The sequence below is a fragment of the Pseudorasbora parva genome, chromosome 23 (assembly GCF_024679245.1).
Source record: "Pseudorasbora parva isolate DD20220531a chromosome 23, ASM2467924v1, whole genome shotgun sequence".
Lineage (NCBI taxonomy): Eukaryota > Metazoa > Chordata > Actinopteri > Cypriniformes > Gobionidae > Pseudorasbora > Pseudorasbora parva.
In genome coordinates, this window is record NC_090194.1 from 4,901,627 (window position 1) to 4,927,420 (window position 25,794).

Consider the following 25,794-nt stretch of genomic DNA (forward strand, 5'->3'; position numbering starts at 1 on the left):
GACTTCACGTTTCACTCTTCGGCATCGTAAATGTGTTGCTGCAGACCCAGTGGAGTGCAGTGTTGCATTTGGTGCAATATGATCAGGTGGCACACATTCTTTAAATATTAATAAACATTTAATAATCTTTTAAATAGAACAGTTTCCGGTACGCATTACACGAGCAGGTTTATGCTCCGAAAACGGACAGTGCACAAGTGATACAAAACAGAAAGTCTGTTGAGAGCAAGAACTTTAATAAGGTATTAATAACGAACCTTTCTTTAAAACAAATGAATCCCAAAACAGAAATTAAATTAGTAACACCCAGTGATTTCAATGAACTGTAATAAATAAAGAACACGGTATCATGCTTATAAACAGTTGAATAAGAATAAATTAATTGTTTTTAAAATGACACAAAATGTAATATCTATTACAATTAGTTTTATTCTATATAAGGGATTTATTTTTTGTCTTATTCTGACTTTGTTAATTTAAATCTTTAAAATGCGCGATGCTTTTATTGAAAGCATGTTGCGGTATTTTTTAAAATTTATTAGTATTATTTCAAGCATGAGTGAGAATGAGTCCGCGACGGAAGTCACGTGTTGAAAAAAAACCCCGAATATTCGAATCTCAAAACTGAAAGTCGAATGCCACCTCACCGAACGAATATTCAAATATTCGATTATTCTAGTACAACCCTACTGTTTACATACAAATACAATGGAAAAGCAGCAGTGCTCGAAGTGGGCCGTTAGCCGGTACCGAAAACAAAGTGTGTGACGTCATCCGTAGCTTTCAATACAAATGGGCAAAGAGGCAGGATGTGGGTGGAGCTCAGATACCTGGTTGCTAAAAACCACGCTTTCTTAGCTCGACCAAAGTGGCAACATAGAATCAAGCTATATATTTACTAAATATATCGCATGTTTGGAGCTTTTATAATCTGTGCAAATGGAATGGATCAATTACCTGCGCAATATGACTGTGACCAGCTGTTTAATTCTGCATGAGTGGCGTGCAAATCACATGGGTGCGTTCACCAGCGTGCTCCAAAAGTGTGACTTCGCACAAGCTTTTCCTATCAAGACGCTGATGATAAAAAATGCAACCCATTTGAATTCTATTGATAATGTATTAAAGCGCTAAAGCTGAACATAAAACAGCCACTAAAGCTGCACCACCATTAATTACACTACAACTCATACATACTCACAAATGACCACCTTTACTAAAATGGGTCATATTCTATTGTAGTTATTATGGTAAATTTTCAACCTGTTGAAGAATTTATAATAGATAATCTGTTTATCTGGCAATGTATTTTTCACTAAAGATTTATATTACAACTGTTACAGTTATAGTTTCTATGAGTAGGTTGCTATTTTTCATAACAAATACTACATATAAAAAAGGAAGAAAAAAGTTAGTCTTAGCATGGTAGTGAGGAGCCATCAATGGTCTTATCTGTAACTATAGCCCCGTTTCCACCACAGGAACTTTACCCAGCAACCAGGAACTTTGGGTGGTACTTTGTGTGTTTAGACCGCAGGAACCAGGGTATAAATGAAGTTCCGGGTAAATATTTCCCCCTCCAAACGGCCCTGCTCGCGAGGTAGTACTTTTTCAAAGTTCGGGAACTTTCGAGGGCGAGACTTGGGCGCTGAACATGCTGATTGGTTTAGATCACGCAGCATTTTATGTCAACGGGCATTTTTAAAAGTCTTTTGCGAGGTTCGTTCTCGTTCAGTAAATATCAGTCTTGCTCTCTGTCTGATAGGGCGCGCGCCACGTTCTCAGCCATCTCACGTGCAATGTCCGTAATAGCTGATAATTATATACATTGTCATTTTAAATCTAGCTTTACAAGCTTTCTGAATATGCTGCATGCTGCTGAATCTGCATATTAGTGCTCTTTTCTGTCGTTGTTAATTACCTTAGTAAACCTATACATAACCAGCAAAAGCAGCACAGCTTGAATCTCTTCCATACTCGTTATTAATTTTTTTTCACCATGTAAACGACCTGACCGATTACTTTTAAGTGTGCGTCCTTACATGACGTGACAGCGCGCGCCGCGCTCATGTTGACAGGAGAGGAAAGATCATTTTTCTGAGGGGTAAACTTTTTATTTCGTAAGTTATGAAGATAATGTTGGAGTAATGACACAGCGTATATTGCCCCAGGCAGTTTTTACTTTAACTGCGGCTGACAGAAGATTTTTTTTTTTTCTGAGATGATTATTACACTTTACAACAAATAGCTATAAATAATACTGTATTAGTCCTGGTGGCCGTTAAGAGTTGCTATGGCTACAGTTAACACATTCCAGCTGCTGGAGAAAACAGCGTTGACATTTTTGGTGCGGCAGACAAACTGCATGTGACAAAATGATTGCGATTGAAAGTCATCACATGTAAACACCAGATCGGTTTAGATAACGTCTCATGTAAATAGTAGGGCTGTTTTGAATGGCATTTTTTGAGCTTCGAAGCTTAGGTGGCAATCAATATCGAATATTCGAAGCTTCGGTGGGTGGGGCTAAATATATAATAATAGTGTCGGTTTGTATCATCTTTCACGACTTCACGTTTCACTCTTCGGCATCGTAAATGTGTTGCGGCAGACCCAGTGGAGTGCAGTGTTGCATTTGGTGCAATATGATCAGGTGGCACACATTCTTTAAATATTAATAAACATTTAATAATCTTTTAAATAGAACAGTTTCCGGTATGCATTACACGGGCAGGTTTATGCTCCGAAAACGCACAGTGCACAAGTGATACAAAACACAAAGTCTGTTGAGAGCAAGAACTTTAATAAGGTATTAATAACGAACCTTTCTTTAAAACAAATGAATCCCAAAACAGAAATTAAATTAGTAACACACAGTGATTTCAATGAACTGTAATAAATAAAGAACACGGTAGCATGCTTATAAACAGTTGAATAAGAATAAAGGAATTGTTTTTAAATTGACACAAAATGTAATATCTATTACAATTAGTTTTATTCTATATAAGGGATTTATTTTGTCTTATTCTCACTTTTTGTTAATTTAAATCTTTAAAATGCGTGATGCTTTTATTGAAAGCATGTTGCGGTGTTTTTTTTATTTTATTTATTAGTATTATTTCAAGCATGAGTGAGAATGAGTCCGCGACGGAAGTCACATGTTGAAAAAAACCCTGAATATTCGAATCTCAAAACTGAAAATCGAATGCCACCTCACCGAACGAATATTCGATTATTCTAGTACAGCCCTAGTAAATAGTCCACTAAATCTTTCAATCGGTGCACAAAAAAATGATTACTGTCCTTCACTGACTTGGAGGAACAGTCGCGCGCAGTCCTACATCTGATCACCGGACAAATTTGCCTGATCTTCTCGGAACTTTAGATCGCGGTCGAAATGCAGACAGTTGCAGGTCTGGGGGGGGGGGGGGGGGGGGGGGGAGAAAAGTTCCTGTAAAAAAGTTCCTGGTACAAATTGTTCCGGGTAATTTTGCTGGAAACGGGGCTTATATATGTAAGACTGGAAAATACTAGCAAATTCTGGAATGTCTAATTGAGGAACAAGGACTCTCTGAGAAAACAAAGGAAATTAACATCTGAACTGTCTCTCCAGTCACACCATTCGATACTCAAGTCTCACCTCAGTATCGTCCTAATCTACATCTTTCTCTATTGACCTCCTCTCCCCAAACTCCTACTCTCTCTCATACTGAGATCACAAAACTCACCCAAACTCTATAAAGTTTTAATGTGAACAAATACTATACAGTATTATACATGTTTGGTGTCATATTAAATGTCTCAGTATGATTGGTACAAAGATCTCACCCCCACAAAAGTAAACAAGAATATAATAAAGGTTTCAAGAAGTTTAGAGACAGTTGGCTAATTACGGTGGGTGTGGCTTCGGCCACTTGGTCTTTTAACAATATAGGCATATAGGAGAGTGATTCAATTTAAATTCCCATTGTTAACATCTGTTATTCATTTGAAAGAGGTTTCCATCTGGTACCTTAAAGCATAAAGCGACTTAAAACGATGTGGCTGAAAGATCGGACCAAATCTTTATATGGGTCAGCCCGTAACGTTGAGTGTCTCCAGACACTCACCGTTATGTAGCTAATTTTCAGAGCAGAGCAGAAGACAAAGTGGTGGCCGTTGGAAAAGGAAGAGTGCTGTGTGGTTTTCGGGGAGGAGTTGAGACAAGCTTTAGGTGGTCAAGAAGGGCTTCCAGATGACTAGACTACTACAGCCAAAGTGATCATGGAGACAGGTAGAAAGGTGCTAGGTGTGTCATCTGGAAGGAGGAAAGAAGACAAGGAGACTTGGTAGTAGAATGAGGAAGTCAAGGAGAGTATCCAGAGGAAGAGGTTAGCTAGGAAGAAGTGGGACAGTGAGAGGACGGAGGAAAGTAGACAGGAATATAGGGTGACACAGCGTGAGGTTAAGATAGAGGTGGCAAAGGCCAAACAGAAAGCTTATGAGGACATGTATGCGAGGTTAGATAGTAAGGAAGGTGAGAGGGATGTGTATTTGTGGGGGCGAGGCAGTGGGATAGAGATGGAAAGGATGTGCAGCAGGTTAGAGTGATTAAAGATAGAGATGGAAATGTTTTGACAGGTGACAGTAGGGTGAGGGAAAGATGGAAGGAGTACTTTGAGGACCTGATGAATGAGGAAAATGACAGGGAGAAAAGAGTTGTAGAGGCAAATATTGTTGACCAGGAAGTAGAAAGTATTAGCAAGGGTGAAGTAAGGAGAGCTTTGAAGAGGATGAAATGAGGAAAGTTGGTCCTGATGACATACCAGTGGAGTATGGAAGTGTCTAGGATAGATGGCAGTAGAGTTTTTAACTAGGTTGTTCAACAAGGTCTTAGAGAGTGAGAGGATGCCTGAGGAATGGAGGAGAAGTGTTTTGGTGCCGATTTTTAAGAACAAGGGAGATGTGCAGAGTTGTGGAAACTACAGAGGTATTAAGCTGTTGAGCCATGCAAGGAAGTTGTGAGAAAGAGTAGTGGAAGCAAGGCTACGGGGAGAAGTGGACATTTGTGAGAAGCATATGGTTTCATGAGCACTACAGAGATGCATTATTTGCTTTGAGCATGGTAATGGAGAAGTACAGAGAGGGTCAGAAAGAGCTGAATTGTGTCTTTTTAGATTTAGAGAAAGCATATGACAGAGTGCCAAAGAGAGGAGCTGTGGTATTGTATGAGGAGGTCTGGAGTTGCAGAGAAGTATGTTAGAGTGGTCCAGGATATGTATGAGAGCAGTAGGACAGTGGTAAGGTGTGCCATAGGTGAGACAGCGGACTACACGGTGAAGGTGGGACTGCATCAAGGATCGGCTCTGAGCCCCTTCTTACAGGATTCTCCATGAGAGAAGAGGAATGAAGGTTAGTCGCAGCAAGACAGAATACATGTGTGTGAATGAGAGAGAACCAAGTGGAACAGTGAGGTTACAGGGAGAAGAGGTAAAGAAGGTGCAGGATTGTAAGTACTTAGGGTCAAAGTCCAGAGCAATGGGGAGTGTGGAAAAGAGGTGAAGAAGCGTGTGCAGGCAGGTTGGAATGGGTGAAGAAAAGTGTTAGCCTCCATTTGGGACAATTTGGGTGGGCTTACAATATACTTATTGTAACAAATGCTATAGTCAAACAATTACAAGAACTAACCTATTTTTCATAAGGCCAAGTACACGTTAATCAAGAGCTGTTAATCCGGACCTTCTTGAATTATTGACTAAACAATTGGTTTCCCCCTCTGTCCAATGTGTTCTGCTAATAATGACAGCTATTGGGAGAAAATGGTTTTCAGATATTCCAAGAGATGACAGGAAATTAATATGTTAGACTTACCATGGCATTTTGTAAAGAAGTGATTGTTAACCATAGGCTACTATATTGCAGTTATGATATCAACCAATTTTGCATGTGTGGACCATTTTTCCAAAATAAACAAATCTCACGAGGAAGCATATGGCCTGGGATCCTTTTTAAATGGTTCACACTTAAGTGCCCAAATGTTCAAACCAAAACTACAGCCTTGCAATCAAGGAAAGCCGGGTGCACACTGTGCGATTTTGGCCACGATTTGGCCGTCTGAGACAAATTTAGGAAATCCTAAAAGATTCCTCAGATCCTAGGCTAAAATCTGACGTCTTTGGTCGTTAGTTTGACATGTTCACCGGCGGCCGATTAATGAGCTCTGCGATCAAATTTTACCTCAGATGAAATTCTGGCAGTGTCAGAAGATTTGGCACAGAATCCTGCAGTGTGACTTCTCCTACGACAACAGTCAAATATCTCGGTTTTTCAAGACAAACTATGACCAAAACGAGAGCTAGAAATTTATTTGTAGCCAGTATTCAGTCCCGCGTGTAATGCAGCTCACTGTCACTGAACGCGTCATTCATTGATGATATAAAGCTCCGGGTGAGATTTCTTGCGCGCGTCCGTTTTTAGCGCGCCTAAACTATCGTGCAGTCTGACATTAATGACAACTGAGATCTTACAGTGTGACACGGGGATCATGTTCGTACAGTCTGACAAGGGACATTCGCAAAGGATTTTGAAAAATCGCACAGTGTGCAGGACCCAGAAAACAACCAATCACCCTCCCCCCATTGAAGTCACTACCTGACTGTTTAATCCTAACCCCTCCCCCACGCCTAATCCTAAACCTACCAATACTAGGGGGGTGATAATCTGGTAGGGGGTCAGAATTTGGCCCAACACTGGCACTTTATTTTTTCCACTTCAAGCACTGAAAAGTAGTACAGTGGAAATGTGGAATGTTCTGTGTGTGAACGGTCCATTAGCTTGAGAATATAATTTGTTCTTAATCCACCAAGAATCTTTTGCCTAAACTCACTTAATCCTTTGTTCTTCCGACTTCTTCAGCTCTGCGTCCCTCTTCAGCACTGTCAGGATCATCTCTTGCTCTTCCTCTGTCAGGTAACTCAGGTCAATCATGATGAATGGCTTTGGGGTAAGCGATAACAGATGAGTCTCAGATCGCCTCAAGCTGGTTCACTGAAAGTGTCAAGAGCATCACTGTGGGTAACTTGAAGGCTGATGCTTGATAAGTCACTCCATCACATCATGGAGACCATCAGAGGAGACTTGTAGCACCTGCACCAGACACACAGCAAACGTTAATAACCACAAATATTTACCAAAGAATGAGCTTGGCTCACAAAGAACTGTCTTCCCTGTGAATTCTTCTTACCATTAAGACATCAAATGATCCGTATTGTTTCTAATGAATCCATGAGCCGGGTTTTCAAGAGGTCTACTTCGAGCATCATCTACGCTTCCCTACACATTTGTAATGTCATACTGTTCCTCCGTACAGTATGTGCTCAACACTGGACATGTGACATGGCATTGTCAGATGACTATCTGAGGATATGGGTATTGGCTGCTTCCAAGAGCAGAGAGCACAGTCAAAGACTCTTTTATTCCCAAATCAAATTACACTTAACTCAAATTAGGTGGCAGCACACAAATGGTATCAATTTGAACAGTCTGCTTTTCTGGAAGACAGTATAAAATCCATGAAAAAGTAGAAATATGACTAAACCATTTAAATAACTGAAATCATGATATTTTTGGATGGAATTCCACATGTTCGGATAAGGTAACATAACAAATTTTCAGGGGAAAAAAAAATCAAACAGAATATTCCCTAAAAGAGCTTTCCACAATAGTAAGAAATAAATAAATTCTGTCTCGACAAATTTGGCCAATGATTTTTATGAATAAATTGTATTTAAAATGTCAAAAGCCTAAAACAGATGAATGCCTTTTGCAAGAGACACATTTTTTCATAAATAAAGGATTTAAAGTTTGTTTGTTAGTTTATGCATGCCTATTTTATCATGACAATCAGATTTCAGGCTATCCTGTCAGAGAAGTTTGGCTTGCATAATTGATTGCAATCAGGCTACATTTAAAGTAACATGCGTTAAATGAACAGTTTCTACCACACTCTTGCACGGGCATATCTGGATTTTTAGATACAGCCATGATACATTCCAGCCAAAGAGGAAGTTTGTTGTTATTTTCCTATTTTGGAAACCTGTTCCCGAGTCATTTTCACGAATGAGTCATTTCCTTTAGAACCGCCTTTAAAAAAAAAAAAAAAGATTCCTTGTTCCAATCTAGTATGATTGTATAATAAAGATTTTAGTTGTTATATATATTTTTTTTTTAAATAAATCTAAATTTCTAATCTAACCTCAAAGCACACCACTAAATGATTTCTCTCAGTACAAACCAGATTTCAAAATGACATAAAGCATTTAAGTGTCCAGTCGTTCTCAGAAAGGCATGTCGTGACAATGTGGAAGGGATGATTGCCTGAGGCGGGATCTGTAAGTCATAACTTCAAGGGATGCATCATTACCGAAAGAGGGAAGAACTAGTCTCATCCAAAGAGTAAACATTAATAATGCATGTTAACCCTTTGTCTATTCCATATTCCTTTGAGGCATGTACCATAACAAAAGAGTTGCCACATGGTTTGAGTTCACTTATTACAGGGGCCAGTTGAATAAAATTAGGCACTGTGTTAAGACTGAGCCTCAAAGAGCTTGTTTGACTAGCTAGCAGTTAACAAAGTGGCAATCAGACTTATTTTTCCAGTTCAAATTAGACAATCTACCTTTTTATGTAACTTTAGGACCAATCTTGAAGAAATAAATGGGATGACGAACTTTTAAGACTAGTCTAAGCATATTATGCACAGAGGTGTGCAGTTTTACTGTATTATAAAGAATTTTGAAAGGGTTTCGGGGGGGGGGGGGCTAAGATAATTTATTACTTAAAAAAAATCCTACTGTAGTCTACATGTTGGGTTATACTAGCATTTTCATAATAACATTCAGATCTAAACAGAGCCCTTGTCAAGTGGAACATGTATTTACATGTGTTTCGGTGTTTATTGGTTGGTTTTGGAAAATACATATCTTAAATAAAGCCGTGATTCAAACTGGTATTTTTAAAATGTAAAATAGATGCTTTAAAATATTTTCATGTGGAATAAAATGTAGCCTAATAAACTACCATAAGAGCCACTGTGGAAATGGTCATAATCACTGTTTGATCTGGATGTAAATAAATACGCTGCATTCTTTCCTAAATAGCTTTACACGCATTAACAGATTAGGGAAACAGGAAATGAGAAAACATTGAGAATGGCTCCAGAGATAAAAAAGCACAAAATTCCAGACATGAAAACAACATAATGAAATGAGCGCCTGTTGAAACAGAACCCATCCCTGTCACAGCATGCAGCACAACTTCCAACTCAATGCAGTGAAGTTAAAATCTTAAGTAAAAACAGTAAGTAGCTAATAAGGTAAAATAAAAAAGCTGACAAGAGAAAGTTTACCTGAACCCTGCTTGTGTGGCTGCAGGTCCGCGTTATTCTTTCAAGACTGTTATTGTAACATCTGAAACACCAGAGGTGTGTATAAATCCATTTGCAAGAGCTTGCTGATATGAACCAAAGCACTGAAGTCTCCAGCTTTAAAGTGAGGCGTGTATTTCTACCGGTGGGTGTGTGTGGGGGCTTCTCAAAACCTTGTAAGGGCTAAAAATGCTGAAGATTGACTTGTGAGTTTCGAAGGATATCCAGAATGTTGTCTAGGTAGGAGGTTCACTACAGTTTTCACACACGCTCATAAAGGCGTGGTCACGCTCTGTCACTTTCATAAACTTTTAATCGTATATCACACGCACGTGCCATAAGCATCATGGTGTAATTAAATGTCCTCTCGGTGACAACACAAAACATCCTGTTCCTTCTGTCTCTTCCTGTGAATTAGAGTTTAATGAATGCGAGTTAAGTCATTCTGACCTCCCTAAACTTCACCAATAAAATAGAAATATAGGCCTATACATTAGGAGTAGGATATACGTTCTGATATTGTGATGTAGCCTAATAAATTAAACAATAACACATTTTATAAAAAAAAAAAAAAACGCCAAATGTGCTTAATGTGTAGCTTAACTTTATCCAGCAACATAGGTTCAGAAAAAAATTAACAGATTTGTTTATTTAATAATAATAATATATTTTATTTATAATTTTATTTGACTTAAGTCTCCATAAAAAAAGCACAATGCATGAACTGACGTAACTGAACGTTGGACTTTTTTTTTTTTATAAATAAAAATAAATAAATACATAAATAGGCAAAAGGGACAAAAATAGGTGATATACACCCAGGTGAGTAGAGCCAAATGAATATAGAAAACATTTGTATTTTATTTTATAGATGGATTGTGCAAAACCTGCAAGAATTTGTGAATTAAAAACAAATAAACAAGAGCAAACGTTTCAGGACGCTAATGAGGTATCTATGTATAAATCTATGCCTGCACCGTTTTGCGCCCTTATAATGTCGCCCCCTGCTGATCGAGTACGCAGCGGCTGTTGTTAGTTTCCATAACAACGTGTAAACATACGATAAGGTGCACAAATAAATACGTAGAATAAAAAAATTTAAAAAAAATAAAAACACTCGCTGAGAACTGGTAAGCTCTATCTTTTACCCACAAATTATCTTAACAAGTCCTGTTGAAAGGTTTAATAAATGTTGAGTTTGTTTGGTTTTCATTTCAAGGATACGAAGTAAACAACTTGTGTAGGCCTATAAGAGAACATGAGCAAGAAATTAGATACATCTCTAGCAGAGGCCTTCATACAGTTCCAGTCAGTACTCAATACTGCGTTTCTTTGTCTTATCCGTGCTGCTTTATTTCCTGTTCTCATTACTTAATAAGATATCTTTATTTATTTCTAATAGAATTCAGGTTAAAAAGAAAGAAATCCAAGATTTTAAGGATGAAATGTGCCAACTAGAAGATAAGAAGCAAACACTGATGAAGCTGGTAAGTTGTGAGCTTATATTTGTGAAGATGATGATGAAGATGAGGAAGGCTAAACTTTAAACACCTGTATCTGCAGCAGGAGCAGCTGAGAGAAGAGCAAAAACGTCACGTGCTTGAATTAAATAAACAGTTAAAGGAGCAGGAGAGAAACCTGGAGCAAAGGCAGCGGGAAGATGAAGAGCAGGTGAAGCACACGACTCAGGAGAACCTGGAGATAAAACACGAGCAAGAGAAACAACTAGAAGGTAAGTTACCTGAGTGACACACACAACACAGTTTTATTGAATAACTACACAGTCATTAATGAATAACTACACAGGAACAAACGAGTAATGCACTATTAACATTCTAGTAACTACTATTATCTAACATGAAACTGATTAACAAATTGTGTTAGTTCACAATAACTACTATTTCTTCACTCCTCTCAGTGGAATACTTAGAACTACTATACAGATTTATAATTAATGTGAATAATGCAAAATATATAATTAATTCTAAAGTGATGATAAATAATGCATGTTAATAATGCATTACTCATTTTTCCTTTGTAGTTAGATCCATTAATGATGAATCAGTATTATAAAGTGTTACCCTTATGAATAAAACATACCTCCTATGTACAAGCTAGTAAGCAGACAAATCCAGAATATGAATGCTATATGCGCAAACAATTCACTTTAAGCCTTGAAATATTGCGCACTACATGTATGGACTAGCTACTTTTATGGTCATATGATACATTATAATAAATGTAGATTTCTGTGCCTCAGTGCGTCTTCTCTTGTATGGTTATGGGGTATTGTGCTAATACTTGTTGTGTGTGCATTTGTGCGAGAGAGAACTGCGCTCTAAACTTGAAAGGCTGCAGGAGCAAGTGGAGGAACTGAAGAAGGAAAGGCAGGAATGGCTACAGTACAAAAACGAGGGCAGCATGAAAGACCATCAACAGATAGAAAAACTGAAAAAAGATATGGCCTTTACACAAATGATTTTCGATGAGTTATCAGGTGTGTTTACCATATTCTGCTTTAACAATCAGAACACAAATATCTGTTATGTTTAAATATTTTATTATATACAATTTTGGTCATAAGTTTATATACATCTTTGAATGTTTGCACAAGTTATATATATATATATAGATAACACACATATACAGCATGGACTCCACTAGACCCCTGAAGGTGTGCTGTGGTATCTGGCACCAAGATGTTAGTAGCAGATCCTTTAAGTCCCCTCAAGGGATCGGACTTGTTTGGTCAGCACATCCCACAGATAATCGATTGGATTGAGATCTTGAGGCCAAGTCAACACCTCAAACTCGTTGTTGTGCTCCTCAAACCATTCCTAAAGAATTTTTACTTTGTGGCAGGCACATTATTCTGCTGAAAGAGCCACAACCACCAGGGAATACTGGTTTCCATGAAAGGGTGTATATGGTCTGCAACAATGCTTAGGTAGGTGGTACGTGTCATCCACATGGATGGCAGGACCCAAGGTTTCCCAGCAGAACATTGCCCAAAGCATCACACTGCCTCTGCCGGATTGCCTTCTTCCCATAGTGCATCCTGGTGCCATGTGTTCCCCAGGTAAGTGGCGCACACGCACCCGGCCATCCACGTGATGTAAAAGAAAACGTGATTCATCAGACCAGGCCACCTTCTTCCATTGCTCCGTGGTCCAGTTCTGATGCTCATGGCGTGGACAGTGGTCAGCATTGGCACCCTGACTGGTCTGCGGCTATGCAGTCCAATGCTCAACAAACTGCGATGCACTGTGTATTCTGACACTTTTCTATCAGAACCAGCATTAACTTCTTGAGCAATCTGTGTGATCTGACCACACGGGCCAGCCTTTGCTCCCCACGTGCATCAATGAGCCTTGGTCGCCCATCAAAGATGGACATAAATACATGAAAATGTATTTAAAATACAAATACAAAATACTGTGAGGAAAATGTATTTAAATACAAATACAGTATTTTGTATTTTGAAAATACACCAAATACATGGGGAATTGGCAATTCAGTGCAGGTATTCCTATTAGGCTGAAATCAACCTGGGCCTATTCTGAATGATATAAAGCATTTAGATGTGTGCAAGTGCTTAGAAACTTTCATTTTCATTTTATATTTCCTTCCCCTGCCCTTTTGGAAATAAAACCAAAACTACAAAACATCTCATTTTTATCTTGTATTATATTTTATCACCATCATTACTTTGAACTAATTAACAAGACCTCAATAAAACAAAGTCAATTATATATTAAATAACTGATGTGTAGTCTTCCAGGTGGTGTACCTGTGTGTTTCAGACATCCATCTAGGCGATAGCCTTTAGCAATAACTCATTCGCCCTCGCTTCTTTTTCCACTCCAACATTCCAATTATTCCTGCCCACTAAAAGCTGCACAGATATATGTGCTTACCCCAATAGGCCTATCTATGTAAATGATTTAGAAAAAGTTCCGACTTTCGGTTCACATTGATTCATATTTTATGTCATTGCTACGAATCTACGATGTATTTTCTAACATGCAGTAACGTTAAAGGGGTGATGAATTCAGAAATCAACTTTCCCTTGAGCTTTTGATATATAAAAGGTCATGATTATCCTTTAAGTTTCAGAGCTTTTAGTCATTTTTAGTCAAAGAAAAGCTTTATAGACACCAGGCCCAGAAAACGATTGTGTGCTTTATCCTCACGTCATCGCACGACGAAACACACCTCTACAGAACGTGTAATTCAGTAGCCCCGCCCACCGACTCATGGAACTGATAGGCTCGCTAGCCAGCAGCAATAAACATGGAAGAAAATAGCAAGATATTGTGGAAGAACACAGTCGCTGCATAAGCTTTTTTTCGGATCATAATATTAGGATTGTGAGATACTTAATTAATTTTTTAATGAAGTTCCAGCTCACGTGGGGAAGAACGTTTGTGTGTTCACTTCATTTAACTGCGGAATCGTTTGTGAACAATTAAGTCTCAAGTGCTGGATTTGCAGACACAATGTTGTGCCTTCTATATTGGATCCGACAGGAATGGTGCAACACATGTATGTGAGTGTAACAGAGGCCAGCTGGTAGTAGTTGCTGTGCAAGTAAACCTCACTCCTCTGACCTCAAGAGACGCTCTAGCGACTGACGCTAGGGGGTGCAGCCTTTAGTCTCCTTGTTAGAGTGTCCGACTCTCATGCCGGCGGACCAGGATTTGAGTCCCGGTCCGAACAGTAGGGGTTACATGGGTAAAACATATTTTTTATATGTAATAGTATTAGTCCTGTGTCTGTACGAGACGGGCTCCCAAAACGTCTTTCTTGATCGGGCATGAACGTGTGCGCTTGCTGTTCGCGCTTATTTCAACCGATCGTGCGGGTGCGGGCCATGTAATACAATCGCTGGTGGATGAGAAATAAATAATTGTGTTTGTTTGATAAAGACAAGTTGCAGTTGCCGCTTTCAAAATAATCTCTCCCTCATGTGAACTGACACCGGTGCATATGACAGCGGAGCTGAAGCTCATTAAATGTGCAAATCTTCTCCAATCCTAGCCGTGGGCGTTTACTTCCAAGTCTCCAGTGCGGCAAGGCCCATCAAAACCCAGCATTCAGGAGAGCGCCTCAAAACCAGTGTAGAAAATAGCCTATTACTTATTAGGGGCCAAGCCCTGAAAGGGCTGTAGCCCCTATTGTATCTGTTAGTTTCCTATATTATTAGGGGCCAAGCACCGAAGGTGCGGAGGCACCTATTGAAATCGTTAGTGTTCCTATTATTAGGGGCCAAGCACCGAAGGTGCGGAGGCACCTATTGAAATTGTTAGTGTTCCTATTATTATTATTCTGCTTCTTCTTCTTCTTCTTCTTCTTCTTCTTCTTCCGCCATAGGAGTCTCTGGTTATTATTCTGCTTCTTCCGCCATAGGAGTCTCTGGCAGCCCATAGAACCGTATGGTAAAAAGTTGTGAAATTTGGCACACTCATAGAGGCCAGTCTGAGCTGTCACTATAGCAAATTTGGTGCCTCTAACTCAATCCCTCTAGCGCCACCACCTGTCCAAAGTTTCACTCATATTTATGCTTATAACTTTTGACCCCTAAGGGCTAGAAACAAAATTCTTTTTTCATCGGATTCCTTGGCTCAAGCCGATTCGATTTCACCCTATGATGTCATTTTCCGGTATGCAAATTTTCCCGCCATTTTGAATTTTCTGAAAAACCTACTTTTTCGAACTCCTCCTAGGCCGTTGCTCCGATTTTCACGAAAATTGAAACAGATCATCTTCAGAGCATGTTGACAAAAAGTTATGGAATTCAAGTTGATTCGTCCAATCGTTTTCAATAAACGCACAAACAAATTTTACGTGGAGGTTGCAAAAACACACTAAAGGCTATATCTCCGCAACGCTTTATCGTATTCAAACCAACCTTGGTACATGTCATCACAAGCATGACTTGAAGCAACATGCAGCGTTTCGGCGCAGCGCCACCTACCTGTCCGGAGATACGAAAAATGCCTATTTTGGCTTATAACTTCTGAACCGTTTATCCAAAAATCATAAAATTGGTCTCATTAGATTCAGGGCGTCATGCCGAGTCGACTGATATCCAATTTTACCATGTCGGCCATTTTGGATGTCGGCCATTTTGAATTATGTGCAAAAATGCTGTATTTTATGAACGCATGAACAGATTGTTATGAAACTTGGTATGGGTCATCACCACGATGCCCTGAAGTAGCCTGAGAAGTTTCGAAACAGCGCCACCTAGTGGAGAATTTTTTTTTTCAAACGCTTATAACTTTGGGTGTGGTTGACATATTTTGATGGGAGTGTGTTTTTTGGTCTCCTGAATCCTTGCCGACTCCAACGATACCAGACTTGCCAGGTTTCGGCATATGGTTTGCGCAGAGTTGTAATTTAGTGCTTAAAAAACATTTGCTGATATCTTCGAAACCGCTAGTCCGATCGAGACGAAACCAGCCTCAGAAGTTCGGAAACATAGGTCGATGGCTATACGCTAATGCCCAAATCTCAAAATATTGATAGTAAGGGGTAGTAAAATCCAATCAAAGTCAGGTGTCAGTCATTTTTTACGTGTTTTTTCATATAAATGTCTATAACTCCAAAACAAAATGAAATATTTTCACCAAACTTGACACACATATGTATGGGCTCACTACGAGGACACATAAAAAAATTGGTGGGATTGTGCCTCTTGGTGGCGCTATAATAAAACAAAACATGAAATTCCCATTGACTTCAATGCAGTATTACGGTTTAAAATGCTAATGCTATAATTTAAGAATGCACTAGTGTATCATTACAAAACTCGGTATGTGTCTTCCGCTCTATGTCCCGAAGATATTCAAAAAGTTTCGGGGCAGCGCCACCTTGTGGTCAAAAGTTGTAATAAAATGTACAAAAATGCTAATAACTTTTGATTAAATTAGCCTATTGTAATGAGACTGGTCATAATACATTCATTGGCTCATGCCGAGAAGATAGATACCAATTTTGCCATATTTTGCAAACATATCTGTGCTCCATCTTGTTATTTGTTAAAAATCTACTTTTTCAAACTCATCCTAGACCGTTTGTCCGATTTTCACCAAAATTGATCCGTATCGTCTTCAGACCATGCTGACAGATACTTATGGATTTCGGATTGATAGACAAAACAGTTTTCATATACCACTGCAACAGAGTTGAGCCATGATGCAAAAATTACTCTTGAGGCTGTATCTCTGCAATGCTTTGACATATTGACACCAAACTTTGCATGTGTCATTGTCATCTCAATCTGACTAAACCACATCAGTTTCGTAACAGTGACACCTATTGGTCGAAAGTGATAAACCATTAAACCATTATTATTGACTGTATTTAAAATTTGACTGCTATTTTGCCTAAAATCAACTTAATAGGTCCTTAATGGCTCATTGTTGCAGTTGGCTTGAGACTTCCAGCCATGCTGGCATGTCTTGTCTTCTTCTTTGCGCTTGGCCCCGATAATGGCTGCTTGTTAGGGGCCAAGCACCGAAGGTGCGGAGGCACCTATTGAAATCGTTAGTGTTCCTATTATTAGGGGCCAAGCACCGAAGGTGCGGAGGCACCTATTGAAATCGTTAGTGTTCCTATTATTAGGGGCCAAGCACCGAAGGTGCGGAGGCACCTATTGAAATCGTTAGTGTTCCTATTATTATTATTCTGCTTCTTCTTCTTCTTCTTCTTCTTCTTCTTTTTCCGCCATAGGAGTCTCTGGCAGCCCATAGAACCGTATGGTAAAAAGTTGTGAAATTTGGCACACTCATAGAGGCCAGTCTGAGCTGTCACTATAGCAAATTTGGTGCCTCTAACTCAATCTCTCTAGCGCCACCACCTGTCCAAAGTTTCACTCATATTTATGCTTATAACTTTTGACCCCTAAGGGCTAGAAACAAAATTCTTTTTTCATCGGATTCCTTGGCTCAAGCCGATTCGATTTCACCCTATGATGTCATTTTCCGGTATGCAAATTTTCCCGCCATTTTGAATTTTCTGAAAAACCTACTTTTTCTAACTCCTCCTAGGCCGTTGCTCCGATTTTCATGAAAATTGAAACAGATCATCTTCATAGCATGCTGACAAAAAGTTATGGAATTTAAGTTGATTCGTCCAATCGTTTTCAATAAACGCACAAACAAATTTTACTTAGAGGTTGCAAAAACACACTAAAGGCTATATCTCCACAACGCTTTATCGTATTCAAACCAAACTTGGTACATGTCATCACAAGCATGACCTGAAGCAACATGCAGCGTTTCGGCGCAGCGCCACCTACTGGTCCGGAGATACGAAAAATGCATATTTTGGCTTATAACTTCTGAACCGTTTATCCAAAAATCATAAAATTGGTCTCATTAGATTCAGGGCGTCATGCCGAGTCGACTGATATCCAATTTTACCATGTCGGCCATTTTGGATGTCGGCCATTTTGAATTATGTGCAAAAATGCTGTATTTTATGAACGCATGAACAGATTGTTACGAAACTTGGTATGGGTCATCACCACGATGCCCTGAAGTAGCCTGAGAAGTTTCGAAACAGCGCCACCTAGTGGATAATTCTTTTTTTTCAAACGCTTATAACTTTGGGTGTGAGTGAAAAATTTTGATGGGAGTAGCTTTTTTGGGCTCCTGAATCCTTGCCGAGTCCAACGATACAAGACATGCCCAGTTTCGGCATATGGTTTGCGCAGCGTTGTAATTTAGCGCTTAAAAAACATTTGCTGATATCTTCAAAACCGCTAGTCCGATCGAGACGAAACCAGCCTCAGAAGTTCGGAAACATAGGTCGATAGCTATACGCTAATGCCCAAATGTCAAAATATTGATAGTAAGGGGTAGTAAAATCCAATCAAAGTCAGGTGTCAGTCATTTTTTACGTGTTTTTTCATATAAATGTCTATAACTCCAAAACAAAATGAAATATTTTCACCAAACTTGACACACATATGTATGGGCTCACTACGAGGACACATAAAAAAATTGGTGGGATTGTGCCTCTTGGTGGCGCTATAATAAAACAAAACATGAAATTCCCATTGACTTCAATGCAGTATTACGGTTTAAAATGCTAATGCTATAATTTAAGAATGCACTAGTGTATCATTACAAAACTCGGTATGTGTCTTCCGCTCTATGTCCCGAAGATATTCAAAAAGTTTCGGGGCAGCGCCACCTTGTGGTCAAAAGTTGTAATAAAATGTACAAAAATGCTAATAACTTTTGATTAAATTAGCCTATTGTAATGAGACTGGTCATAATACATTCATTGGCTCATGCCGAGAAGATAGATACCAATTTTGCCATATTTTGCAAACATATCTGTGCTCCATCTTGTTATTTGTTAAAAATCTACTTTTTCAAACTCATCCTAGACCGTTTGTCCGATTTTCACCAAAATTGATCCGTATCGTCTTCAGACCATGCTGACAAATAGTTATGGATTTCGGATTGATAGACAAAACAGTTTTCATATACCACTGCAACAGAGTTGAGCCATGATGCAAAAATTACTCTTGAGGCTGTATCTCTGCAATGCTTTGACATATTGACACCAAACTTTGCATGTGTCATTGTCATCTCAATCTGACTAAACCACATCAGTTTCGTAACAGTGACACCTATTGGTCGAAAGTGATAAACCATTAAACCATTATTATTGACTGTATTTAAAATTTGACTGCTATTTTGCCTAAAATCAACTTAATAGGTCCTTAATGGCTCATTGTTGCAGTTGGCTTGAGACTTCCAGCCATGCTGGCATGTCTTGTCTTCTTCTTTGCGCTTGGCCCCGATAATGGCTGCTTGCAGCTATATTTATTATTATTATTATTCTTCCTCCCCTATGGGAGTCAATGGCAGCCCTATGAACCGTAAGTAGGAAAATGATGAAATTTGGCACACTTATAGAGATAGTCATCAGTAGTAAATGGACCAAATTTGGAGTCTCTAAGACCAACTCCATAGCGCCACCACCAGTCCAAATATTCAACATTGAAACTGTTATAACTTTTGAACCCTTTGAGGTAGAAAAATGCCACTTAGTACACCTGATTCCTCTCATCATGCTGATCCAATTTAATATCTTACATTAAGACTCCGCCCATTACAGTAATGGCCATTTTAAAAAGTACAGTATTCAGTTTTTTTGCTACTCCTCCTTCAAAATTTGTCTAATTTTGTCCAAACTTGGCAGAGAGAATCATTGGACTGAGCCGCACAGAAATGACTGAACAGAATTTTGATATTCATCTCTGTTCAAAAGTTATAATGTCATGAACTTAACAAGCTCAACCCAAAATTGGTTCTGAGGCTGTATCTCGGCCAAACTTTGATCAATCAAAACGAAAATTGGTACGCTTCATCAGACCCATGATCTGAGGGTCCATGCCAAAGTTGGGAACAGCGCCACCTAGGGGTCATGAGATATGAAAAATGGCTATTTTTGCTCATAACTTCTGAACGCTTTGTCAGAAAATCATAATTTTGGTGTCTATGGATTCCCCGCGTCATGCCGAATCTGTGGATACCGGATATGTTAGGATCGAAGGAACCACGTGACCGCCATTTTGAATTTTGTCATAAAATGTGATATCTTTTATAATATTTGACATATCTGCACACAATTTGGTATGCATGACCGTCATCATGTCCCGAATGTACATGAGAAGTTTCAGAATAGCGCCACCTAGTGTTCCAGAGATATACCATTTTTTGCTAAAACGTTTATAACTTTTGAAAACATTCTCTATATTCTATATAATTTATGTCATTTTGTTCTCTGGGTTTTGCAGATTTCGACGATGTCTCATTTGTCATTTTCCAAACATGTGACTGTGCGCCATATTGAATCAAGTGAAAAACAGTTTTTTCGCTACTCCTCCTTCAAATTTTGTCCAATTTTGTTCAAAATTGGCTCACATTAAATATGGAGTGAGCCGCACAGAAATGACTGAACAGATTTTTGATATTCGCTACCGTTCCGGAGAAATCCACCTCTGAAGTTGAACTTGCCTGTGTTTGTGTCTTTATGCTAATTAGCTTAGCATTCTAAATGGTTATTTGCAAAAATGTTCTTCCGTTCCAGACATTAATTACTTCTAAGAATGATTTCAAGCAATTTTTCACAAAAAAATATATAATGTTGTTCATTAAATCCAAAAATCTTCATTTTGAGTTAATTTCTAATTTTAACTATGGACCTATGGCATGTCAATGAACACATGTCTTCCCTGTGGCGCAATGAGATGAGTGTCAGACACTGGATTGTGAGGTTATGGGTTCGAGTCCCATGGGGGACAGCTTTATAAAATTGTGTGTAATGTTGTCATTTAGTGGCAAAAGCTGCAGTTCTGCCTTCGAAATCTCAAGCCTTTATAAAATTAAACAAACCAAAGTATGAGTGGTCTGCTGTTTAAAGCAACAGGCTAAAGCTTTGAAGATTGATTGGTCAAATTCAATGTGTCGTAAATTAAGTTAAGTTATGTTGTTTAAGCATGTGAATTGGGCAATGTACAAAAGTTTCCTAATAATATCCAAAGTCCAAAAAAGCCAAAAAGAGCCATAATGGGCTTGGCCCCGCAATTGCTGCTAGCAGCTATATTTATTTATGTTTTTGAATGTAAAAAAACCACACAAACATCATTAGTTGAGCTCAGACAACAGTATAAAAAAACAAAAAAGCCAGTTCATGACACCTTTAATACTACAAACACATTTGACAAGCTACTTTAATCAACAAGTGGAATTGACCATGACATCCTCACCTTATTCCAACAACTTTGTAAAGTTGCCAATCCAAGGCTGAGAGCTTATTCAGGGCAACGAGTAACATTTTGCAGACGTATGTAAACTTATGACCAAAACAGTCATGTTTGAATTATATAATACAATTTAATAATAATAATAAATAAATAAAAAATATTCAGAACACTTTCAGAAATCTTTTGGTGTGGATGATGAAGAAACCAAGCAACAGGAAGCAGAGAGTTTTGTGAATAGATATCAGCTCGCCTCTGAGGTACAGCAGACTGCAGACACATTGTGTAGTAAATCTGTTCTGAGGTACTGAAACTGTCTTTATGTTTCAGAGAGAAATTGAAAACCTGGATAAAGCCAGTAAAACATTGATCAAAGAAAGTATTTGGCTGATAGAACAGGTGTGGTCAAGATTTGGTTTTATCATCCATACGTCCTATCTTACATGCAAAGATTATAGCGCAGCTAATTTCCCGTCAGGTTCCCACATATATTAAGATGGTCGCAGTGTTGGAGTCCACCGTCCAGCAGTTGGAAGAGGAAAACCTGGAACATGTTGATAATATTTTCCAAATACTCCGTATGGATGATCCACTGATCAGGTATGAGTTTGACTTTGAGGCTGTGAGACACTTCTGGACCATAAAATTTAAATTCATAATGTTCTGATTTTTCCCTCAGCCAAGACGATGCATTTCTTTCGCAATCTGCTATCCTTAGGTCCCATGACACCCGTGGTACGGACAGGAACATAATGAAACTAAGCCTCGAGGAAACATCAGGTAATCCAAACATTACCAATAATAGTAGTGTTCGGTCTAAAAATATAAAACAAGACTTAACTGAACACCTGCCGCATTTTAAACAAGCAGAATTGCCATTTTATAACCAATAGATGGCGCCATAGCAGTAAAGATCCTGAAACAGTAATGAAGAGTAGGCTTAGGCTAGCATAATATCTGGATATATGCTACTGGATAATTAGCATTCCCCGTCATCTCAATAGCAGTAGTTCGGACTAAGAAGTACGTGATTTGAAATCTTTGTCCATGCAGTTCATCCATCATCTTTGTTTAAGGGAGCTCAGTTGTGCCTTTATATCGTTTTGAGCCAATCGCCTGCATTGTAAATACTGCACAACTAATTACTCTAGCAGGAGACATAAATGTGAAAGGAAAATGCTGAATGTCTAATAGAACACGGTCTCAAACCCTAACAACCATTCTGAGGTGGAACTTCAGGGATGCAATCAAGAAGTGAAGAACTAAGGTGCTCCAGGTGGTCCTACATTTTTTTTTTTTTTTTTAAATACAAGCAAAGTAATTATCTCGCAAAAAGGTTGCAGTCCCTCTGTGAAACTTTGCATTTGTTTTCACGAGTGAATGCAAAGATGTCCATTTCACTTCTTTTAAAACAAGCTTTTTGTTATTGGTGAGAGCTTGCATTTGCACAGATTGGTGCGGTCACATAGATTCACCACATTGACCAACAGAAAGCTGCTTGGTATAAAGGTGACTTGTGTGTGTGAACTGTGCTTCATAAATCTGTACACTATTGGCAACAGAAAACTCTCCTTTTAAGTTTGGGAAATTTTACGAATGTGACTACACCTTTACTTAAATCAATAACCGCCATTTAAACAATGCTAATTTTCTTGAGACTCGAGACAACAAACCTCCATTTAATTAACACTAAACTCTTCTTTGCCAAATAAAATTAAGCAATAAGACTTTTATTGTAATCATATCATTAGTACTGTAACTTCTGTAAGGGTGGATCGCCTACAGTGGTTCAGACTGCAGGGCTGCCGAACGACTAAAGAAACGTTATCAGCAAGATGGTAGAAAATTGTACATTTCTCATCTATAACCACCTACTGCAACTTAGAGAGCAAAGAGAAGAGCCAAAGAGAAGGCACCTAGAAGAGACAGCCAGAGAATAAGAGAGACAGAGCAACAGAAACAATCTTCTTTTATCTATTCCTTGACCATGTGACTGAAACCCAAATGTGAGACATTCAAACTGACCAAACTTCCCCCACTGTACTACAGGTGTGGCACACATTTGGCCTACAGTCCTTCAGCATCTCTTTGTCTTTAAGAATTCCAAATGGCCCCGCTGATAAGAGAGAGAGGGGGGTGTAAAACAGTAAAACAAAATGTCTTTGTTCAATTTCAAATATCTTTGATTATTTTCAATTCTTTCAGTACAACACTCAAACTAATCCTGAAAGAAAAATAAACAAATATAACAGCTCAGTATTACCAGTTCGGGAGACTATCGTTCTCTAAATACTGGCACTGTTCAGCCTTCACTAATGCCTCCCAAAGTAGAGGAAGTCTTGTCATTATACCCACAATACTTTACAGGGCGGCAGCGTTTTCATTAGCGCTCAAAACTTCATGACCTCAGCAGTTTAAACCTAATGTCCTCTGAGTGCATGTCTATACATTATATCTCTATACATTAATGTTGGTCAGCAAATACCAATCATTAATCACACATAATGTCCCATTTGATTCCAGAATTGGTCAACAGGCCCCCATTTTCCCAGCCATTAGAGGAAGCTGAAGGGGCTCAACAGGAAAGAGATGGAACTCCTTCCACCTCAACTGACCTCAGCGAGATGTTCAATAGTCTGACTAATTTCACGGTAAATTGTACTACATCCATAGACAATGCTAGCTGTGTTCACCCCACCTTCTGAGGGAAGATGGCATCAATAAACAGTCATTAATTTTTGATTAGCAATGAATGCATGACTAATAACACACCACCTCAGAAAGGCCCTCTGTGCTTCTGTTTATAACAGATATTATCAGGCAAATACCCAGAAAGGCTCTCTGCCAAAGGCAGCAAATCTTAAATGGGCCCTCTCAGTGGCACATAAGGGAGATAAGGCCTGTGGAAACACAGTGTCTGTGATTTTCCCACTGCCAGTTCCAGGCGTCATGGGCTAGAATATAGATGAAACGAGCACGGATGGGGAACAGTCACTGCCCTTGTTAATGAAGCCAAACTGGAAGCCGATTTAAGCGCGCCGCGTTTGTGTTTGTGTTAAGGAGCCGATGCATCTGGACTTGCTGGGGCGGAGACCGCTGTGCGTGATAGGTAAGGCATCCCGCCTGCACACCCCGCCAAATTACCCCGTGGATGAGAGTGAGGAGGCGAACTTTGACCGGTTGCAAACTGCAAAGTGGCCGATTACAACAAAGATCATCAATAGCAAGTTTCTGCAGTCAGCTTCACAGCCTGGAGAATATGATGCGTCGTATTCAGCAGATTGAAAATTCAACAGTTGTTACTTGATAATTAAAATACAAGGATGGCAAATAATTTCCATGAATTCCAGAAAAAAATATTATGTACATATTATAATTATATAAAGAAACACACTTAATCATGTGGAAGATGCACTTTATTTGAAAATCACCCAAATCCTGCTTCATTTTTTTTTGTCATATAAACAAAATAGAATCTGCAGGGATGATGCAGTAAATATGCTAAATCAATGGATAGAATCGCCCTCATTTTTGGACCACCCTTTGTGTACTTCCCTATGGGACAGGGCCTGTTTTATGTACACGGAGCACTGATCAACAGCGCATCCTTTCTTCACTCTACTGGGCCTACAGCTAGACACTACCGACCCCATCCGATACCGACGGCAACCAAGCTTCTCACACACATTTACACACTCGCACCCACAAACACACACGCAACTGCTCTCGGATGGCCCGAAACGAAGGCGACTCTGCACATTCAGGTTGAAAAGGCAGCCATATAACTGTCAAATGTAAAATAATGACATGCCAAGCAGAAAGCAATACAGATCTTCCCCAAATGCAATGCTGCTAAATCACAAATGTAGTGCTTTGTTAAATGCTCCCTCATGAAACCCACCCACCCACCCGGGGCACAGAGCTGACTGTGGCATAATGATTTGTGTTTTTATCCTATGTCCGTTACAAATGGAGGGTAGTGAGAGTTTAAGCAACAAAGAAATTGCACTAGACATACAACTGCTTCTGAGAATACTTAGTGCCGTATCAGTCAGTTTATAGGTGTCCATTTCCCCCCCATTTTTTATATTATATATATATATTTTCCATAATTCATTCACTCAAATCCGAATTATACAACCAATCATACCCATATGAACGCATAATTCGAAACATAAGGAAGAGCTCAAAAAAAAAAAAAAAAGATTATAAATTTCTTTCATGTCCTCAGTGGGTAAATCATAAATAAATACAGACAATACACAAGGAATGTCTACTGCAAATGTCATAACATAAAAAATTAAAATAAAATAGAAATAATAGAAACTGATGTTAGAATTTCTAAATGAAGATGGTTAAATCAGGTAATGCTTGATTGATGATAGGATAAAGACAGAACTCCACTTAAATCCCCGCTCCCTCGGTTCGCCATTTCATGTGGAACAAAAGTGAAGCCATGTTTGTGTGAAAACCCACCACAGTTCTGCACTCGCGCTCAAGACGCAGATCGCCGCAACCACGGTCATCGCGTTTGACAAATTACAAAATGTCCTCCAAATCTGGGCAACCGAGTCTAACCCCTCCCAACCCCACCCGTCGT

The 25,794-nt window shown here is 39.0% G+C and overlaps 2 protein-coding genes across 16 annotated transcripts in view; one reads left to right on the forward strand and one right to left on the reverse strand.

Moving 5' to 3' along the window:
* Positions 1–11,829, reverse strand: part of sytl2a (synaptotagmin-like 2a) — a 24,821-nt gene extending 12,992 nt beyond the window's left edge. For 4 of the 15 annotated variants that reach the window (XM_067432506.1, XM_067432505.1, XM_067432507.1 and 1 more), the window contains exons 1-2: positions 9,389–9,843; positions 6,866–7,125 (exon numbers count right to left, since the gene is read on the reverse strand). In XM_067432506.1, the coding sequence (XP_067288607.1) occupies positions 6,866–6,966 (101 nt within the window). In that variant the 5' untranslated portion in view covers positions 6,967–7,125; positions 9,389–9,843. Of the gene's footprint in view, positions 1–6,865; positions 7,126–7,222; positions 7,408–9,388; positions 9,845–10,957 lie in introns of those variants that run through there. The other 11 variants (XM_067432504.1, XM_067432508.1, XM_067432502.1 and 8 more) reach the window with 10 other exon arrangements.
* On the forward strand, positions 10,334–25,788 carry ccdc83 (coiled-coil domain containing 83). Its single transcript, XM_067432538.1, has 11 exons — positions 10,334–10,536; positions 10,626–10,714; positions 10,809–10,893; positions 10,970–11,138; positions 11,736–11,903; positions 21,363–21,454; positions 21,525–21,593; positions 21,673–21,794; positions 21,874–21,974; positions 23,718–23,845; positions 24,255–25,788. The coding sequence occupies exons 2-11, from the start codon at positions 10,665–10,667 to the stop codon at positions 24,477–24,479; spliced, it is 1,209 nt and encodes a 402-aa protein (XP_067288639.1). The 5' UTR covers positions 10,334–10,536; positions 10,626–10,664; the 3' UTR covers positions 24,480–25,788.
* The last annotated feature ends 6 nt before the right edge of the window (positions 25,789–25,794 follow it).

Coding starts and splice junctions, on each gene's coding strand:
- ccdc83 (XM_067432538.1), top strand. CDS start 10,665: ATGAGCAAGAAATTAGATACATCTCTAGCAGAGGCCTTCATACAGTTC. Junction 10,715..10,808: donor GAGGCCTTCATACAGTTCCA/GTCAGTACTCAA, acceptor TATTTCTAATAG/AATTCAGGTTAAAAAGAAAG. Junction 21,975..23,717: donor AAGCCTCGAGGAAACATCAG/GTAATCCAAACA, acceptor ATTTGATTCCAG/AATTGGTCAACAGGCCCCCA.